The sequence below is a fragment of the Populus euphratica genome, unplaced genomic scaffold (genome assembly GCF_000495115.2).
Source record: "Populus euphratica unplaced genomic scaffold, PopEup_1.0 scaffold60.1, whole genome shotgun sequence".
Lineage (NCBI taxonomy): Eukaryota > Viridiplantae > Streptophyta > Magnoliopsida > Malpighiales > Salicaceae > Populus > Populus euphratica.
Window position 1 is genome coordinate 711,028 of NW_011499938.1, and position 6,642 is coordinate 717,669.

Here is a 6,642-nt window from a genome sequence, read left to right on the forward strand (position 1 = left end):
AGAATTATTACCAACCACAACAATAAAAATTATGTTGGAAAATTTAGATGATGAGACTCTAAGATAACTAAAGTGTAAGATAGCTAGTAGATAAATAGATATTGTTGTGAAGCAGATGCTTGACACCTTGATATGATAGTATTTAATAAAGTAAATATGCTTTCATTAAATGTGAAATGTTCTTCTTTAATATTTATACGGGTGAAACTAATTATCATGTAATGGAGCTAGTGTAGTAATGAGAAGTGAAACCACTTACCTGGTAATAATGTTAGTAACTTTGCATGATATTTGTTTGCCTCTTATTTTATTTAATCAATTTCATGTATTTATTTTTATTATCATTTAATTAAATAAAAAAATTAATTTTTATGAACAAAGTAGTTAAATATAACTATGTCAAACAATTAAGTTGTGAGGTCAAATATGTTGATCTATATCCTATCAAACAATTAAGTTGTGAGGTCAAATATCTTGATCTATATCTTACTCTTAATTTTCTAATTTTCATCTTTATTCATTATTAATGAATTTTTATTTATTTATTAATGTATATAATTTTTAATTTAATTTATTTTATTAGATGTACACAAGTTTTTTATTTTTTAATTTTTATATAAAAAACAACTTTAAAAAACTTGCATATTTTTTCTTTTTAAAAATAGTTTAACTAGTTTGTAGTGACTTAAATGTGTGAAATGAGTACCAGCAAGATAGCTCAGATGATGTTTGAAAGTATAGTTGCGGTTTTTTTGACATGTTTTTTATTCGAAAATATATTAAAATATATATTTTTTTATTTTTAAAAAATTATTTTTGACATCAACATATTAAAATAATATAAAAACATAAAAATATTTATTTTAAAAAATAAAATTTTAATTTTTCGTTTTGTAACTTTTAAAACACGAATTGGTCCCAAATCCATGGCCTCCCATCCACCCGCCATTTAAATTGTCACTTTGCTGTATCTTAACAATGCTCTAAATAAAGAAAAGAGAAACCAAAGCCAGTTCATCCCTCCAGTCTATTTTCTATTCCTTTCCATCTTCCTCCCGAAAACCACTAGCAGAAATCATGATAGTTCGTCCAAGAAAAAGAAACAGAAAACATTTCGTCCAAGAAAAAGAAACAGAAAACATTCTTTTATACAGAACCACACACCATAACATAGGAGGATCATATCCTCTCCATTTCCTTCTAGAAGTCACTAAAATCCAGAGAGAGAGAGAGGATAATATGTTTCAGCAGATAACAATTGAATGTGATAATCCATGTCCCCTCTATTCTCCTTCATTTTTCAATACATAATACATAAACAGAGGATAACAGAGACAAACAGAGCAACCCCATTTGAATTCAATGCAATCATCATTCACATTCTCTCAAAACCTCATAGGGTTGTTTGTAATATTTATTTTAATTCTCTTTCCTTTTTCATCCGCCGATCGCAAGTCCGAAACCAGCCTTATCTGCGGCTCGTCTAAGCACATGGACAATTCCTACGTACCAAACATTGTGAAAGTCATGGATTCTCTCCAAAAACAGGTCGGTTCTCGGAACTGGGGATGCGATTTCATCACCTCCCCATTGCTTCAGATATATGGATTAGCCCAATGTCATGATGATCTTTCTAGTCTTGATTGCAAAATCTGTTTTTTCCAAGGCAGAGTCAAACTCCCACGTTGTCTCCCTGCCACTTCTGCTCGTATCTATCTTAATGGTTGCTTTATTCGTTACGATAAATATAACTTCTTTCATGAAGCCATTGATCCCATGAATGATGCTGTGGTATGTGGTGAGCCAACAAATGCTTTGACAGATAACTTTTTGCACATGGAGTTCAAGCAACGCTTGGCAGTAGCGATACAGAATGTCACTGCAATGGCACTCGGGAATGGAAAATTTGCAGCTGCGGAGGCAAAAGGAAGAATTTTTTCCATTTATGCATTGGCACAATGCTGGAATACGCTTGATAAGGACGAATGTAGAAAGTGCCTGGTGAAAGCAGGCTCAAAATTAAGTCAATGTGCTCCTGGCTCGGAGGGCAGTGCCTTTTTTGCTGGTTGTTACATGAAATATTCTACACATCATTTTTTTAAGGAATCCGTGGAATCAAAAGCTCGTTATGGTAAGATTGTCTCTCTTTGATTAAATTTGTATGGTCTTGAATTTTTTTTCTGTTGGTTTTTATGGTATGTAGTCTATGTTAACACTATTTGTTTTGTCTTGAATGTGCTTTACTGTCGCAACATGTTTTGCTACCTTGTACAGACAACACTGGAATCGTAGTAGCAGTTACTTTATCGACAGTTGTGTTCGTCGTGCTAGCTTCTTTTGGTGCTTTTATAGGGTATGAGAGATTGTCAAAGAGGAAAGGAGGTGAAATTGCAACCAAAAAACTATATGTCCTTGATGAGCTATCAATTTCAAATTTATCCATTTCTAACTTGTTCTGCTCTTTCTTATGCCTAGACAAAACCAATCTCCGCCTTTCACCCAACTCTAGTTTAAATTTCACTTATGAAGTGCTTGAGAAGGCAACTGAGTATTTTGATGACTCGAGGAAATTGGGCCAAGGAGGAGCTGGTTCTGTTTTTAAAGGAACTCTCCCAGATGGAAGAACGGTTGCAGTTAAGAGATTGGTCTATAGTACAAGGCAATGGGTTGACCAGTTCTTCAATGAAGTTAACTTGATCAGTGGTATTCAACACAAAAACCTTGTCATCCTTTTGGGTTGCAGCATTGAAGGCCCTGAGAGTCTTCTTGTTTATGAATATGTACCTAACAGGAGCCTTGATCAGATTCTTTTCAGTAAGTCAATCTACATTTCAATGTCAGTGTTTTCGTTTCCTAGATGCCCACTTTGATTTTCCTTTCTAATTCGATTACCATGTTAAACATTGCTTAAAAATCCTTGAGCTTTCTGCCAAAAATCGTGCCAACAATAATTTTAGGACAAAAGAGGATGTAGAATGCTTGAGGTCTATTTATCCATAGTAGTAACATGATCTTCATTTGTTGCAGTTAAGAACACGTTACATATTCTCAACTGGCAGCAGCGGTTTAATATTATCCTAGGAACAGCCAGAGGACTTGCATATCTACATGGAGGTTGTGGAGTGACTATCATTCATAGAGATATCAAAACTAGCAACATTCTTCTTGACGAGAAGCTTACTCCAAAGATTGCTGATTTTGGACTTGCACGTTGTGTTGCCACTGACAACACCCATATTAGCACTGGCATTGCAGGAACGTTGTAAGAAATGAACCTCTTATATACAAGTATTGGTTACTTATTGTCTACATATTCTTTTCTTTAAAAGCACATCGGCCATTGATTTCGCTATCGTGTGTGATTTATGGAGTCATGCTAGAAGGGGAACTAAGTTTCAATATAACAAAAACCAACTCAGAATTAAAATCACAATATAATAAACAGAGTTGAAACATCGTTTGTTGCTTCTAAATCACGATTATTCGTTTGCAGGGGATATATGGCTCCTGAATATCTTGTTCGAGGGCAGCTAACAGAGAAAGTTGATGTTTATGGTTTTGGGGTTCTACTTCTTGAGATTGCAACTGGTAAAAAGAACAGTGTGTTCTCACAGGGATCAAGTTCAATTCTGCATTCTGTAAGATTCTTATTGCTTTGGAGCAAAGATATTCTTATTGAAATTTCTCAGGTGTTTTCAGTGTAAAAGCTTTTTAGAAATGTGGAAATCATTTCCACTTGATCATTGAGACCTTTGCTGAAAACTTCTCGACGATCTCGAGTGCGATATGTAACTTAGAGTGTTTTACGGTAAGAATGTGTTGCATGCCTATTGACAGTGTTTTTCATCATACTGATATCAGGTTTGGAAGCATTACAAAGCCAATACAATTACAGACATGGTTGATCCTGGTTTAAGAGGTATGTTTTCCCAGAAACAGGCAGAAAAGGTGCTTCAAATTGGTCTTCTATGCACACAAGCTTCTTCAAGGCTAAGACCGTCCATGAATGGAGTAGTACAGATGCTCACCGATGCCCAATGTCAAATCCCCTCTCCAAAGCAACCTCCATTCCTGAATGCTAGCGTTCTTAGTCCAGATGGCAATGCAGACAGCTGCATCACGGAAGTATCACTTACATGTAATTCAGTGGTAAATCAGCAAACAACCTCTCATGTAACACTCTTGGGTGACCCCTCCAAATTCAGGCGCTACAGATAGTCCCAGATCAAGAAATTCTTCAACACTTGAACAACCTGAGACAACGTAGATCCTGTCAAATACTCTTCACAAGTATTGGAATATGCACCCTTTTGTATCAAAGATACGCAACTGGTCAAGATCCACCTCGATTCTCTAGCAAGAACGAGAAGTGGGTTCAGTGAGATTCCATCGGGATCCTACTAGTAATTTTATTCGTTAGACTCCCTGAGAAGTGCTAGCAAAATGAGATGTGATTTGGAGTTGAGGACATGGAAGTTAAAAAACTTTGTCCATATGAAATGGATAGACAATATTGAAAAATATAGTGTAGGTGCTGCTTTTTGTGAACAAGAGCAGTAGTTATGAATCATAAATCATAATGTTGTAAACTTGTTTAACATACTATGGTATTTAGACATAAACACATAGTGTATCAGACTTTAGAGTATGATTTATTATTCTTGTTCATAAAATTATCCATATAGAATAAGATTTTTGAAAGTTATGTTCCGTAATAGATAATTTTTTATTTGCTTGGAAGGTTTTAAGCAAGATCATGTTTTTTCATCCTTATACTATTAATTGATGAAAGAATCCATTGATATAAACACTTATGAGGCTTATGTATTAGTGAATAAACATAAAGGTATGTAATGAAAAAAAAAATTAAAAATTTAGAATTATTATAGAATCATAAAAATGGTAATAAAATCATGATTTTCATGATTTTATACAATTTTATGTAATTTCAGTATGATTTTACTTGATTTTACATAATAAATATATGTTGAGTACAACTCTCAATTTTAACATTATTGCTTTCATATATTAACCTTCATATACACATATGCTAGTTATATATAAATATAAAATTTGAAAAAGCAAATATATTTATACATGGTAAGGAATAAGGACCATGTGAAAGCTAATTAACTTTATTTTAATTTTTATATGGTTGTGTCTACTTGATATATCATCTTTGCATGTTTAATTTATTTATAATTTTAAATTGTTTGATGATTGCTTATATTGAATTTATCTGAGTTAGTTGATTCAATTGATTCAAGTACAATCTAGATCTCAAACCAAAATGAATAAAATGATGGAGTGTTCTCTTTGTTTGTTATTATTTTTATTTTATTTATTTTATTTATTTGATTTAGTAGTTTTCTTAAATATAATTTCCATGACACTGAGTATATTAATATTATTAGAAAGTCTTGTTTTTTATGGTTTCTTTTGCGAAGATCATCGTAATATATATATAAACATATGAAGTTTGATTCTTTATTTGATCATATGTTAGACAACTTATGAGATTTTTTATAGAAAAATCATAATGTTGTAAACTTGTTTAACATACTATGGTATTTAGACATAAACACATAGTGTATCAGACTTTAGAGTATGATTTATTATTCTTGTTCATAAAATTATCCATATAGAATAAGATTTTTGAAAGTTATGTTCCGTAATAGATAATTTTTTATTTGCTTGGAAGGTTTTAAGCAAGATCATGTTTTTTCATCCTTATACTATTAATTGATGAAAGAATCCATTGATATAAACACTTATGAGGCTTATGTATTAGTGAATAAACACAAAAGTATGTAATGAAAAAAATAATAATTAAAAATTTTGAATTATTGTAGAATCATAAAATGGTAATAAAATCATGATTTTCATGATTTTATACAATTTTATGTAATTTCAATATGATTTTATTATTTTTTGATTTTACTTGATTTTACATAATAAATATATGTTGAGTACAACTCTCAATTTTAACATTATTGCTTTCATATATTAACCTTCATATACACATATGCTAGTTATATATAAATATAAAATTTGAAAAAGCAAATATATTTATACATGGTAAGGAATAAGGACCATGTGAAAGCTAATTAACTTTATTTTAATTTTTATATGGTTGTGTCTACTTGATATATCATCTTTGCATGTTTAATTTATTTATAATTTTAAATTGTTTGATGATTGCTTATATTGAATTTATCTGAGTTAGTTGATTCAATTGATTCAAGTACAATCTAGATCTCAAACCAAAATGAATAAAATGATGGAGTGTTCTCTTTATTTGTTATTATTTTTATTTTATTTATTTCATTTAGTAGTTTTCTTAAATATAATTTCCATGACACTGAGTATATTAATATTATTAGAAAGTCTTGTTTTTTATGGTTTCTTTTGCGAAGATCATCGTAATATATATATAAACATAAAAAATAAAATCAAGTAATATATATATAGTGTAGTATTGATAAACGAATAACTTCAATTAAATAATATTTTTGTTTGTCCAAATTTAAATTTAAAGTTTAAATAATATCTTGATTAATTAAGAAAATTTCATGATCCCTAACATACATACATATATATATATATATATAAATCAAAGCTTAGATAATCATTCTAATATTT

At 30.8% G+C, this 6,642-nt stretch overlaps 1 protein-coding gene across 1 annotated transcript; it reads left to right on the forward strand.

Annotated features, from left to right (window-relative positions):
* Positions 1–1,527: 1,527 nt before the first annotated feature.
* LOC105136736 (cysteine-rich receptor-like protein kinase 1) lies at positions 1,528–4,247 on the forward strand. Its single transcript, XM_011042192.1, has 6 exons — positions 1,528–2,131; positions 2,275–2,382; positions 2,476–2,814; positions 3,028–3,262; positions 3,494–3,638; positions 3,862–4,247. Exons 1-6 carry the CDS (start codon positions 1,528–1,530, stop codon positions 4,216–4,218), a joined length of 1,788 nt encoding a protein of 595 aa, XP_011040494.1. The 3' UTR covers positions 4,219–4,247.
* Positions 4,248–6,642: the final 2,395 nt, after the last annotated feature.

Bases quoted from the DNA above. Each gene is read 5' to 3' on its own strand.
- LOC105136736 (XM_011042192.1), top strand. From the start codon at position 1,528: ATGGATTCTCTCCAAAAACAGGTCGGTTCTCGGAACTGGGGATGCGAT. The intron at 3,263-3,493 runs GTAAGAAATGAA...ATTCGTTTGCAG, and splicing joins ACTGGCATTGCAGGAACGTT to GGGATATATGGCTCCTGAAT. The intron at 3,639-3,861 runs GTAAGATTCTTA...TACTGATATCAG, and splicing joins CAAGTTCAATTCTGCATTCT to GTTTGGAAGCATTACAAAGC.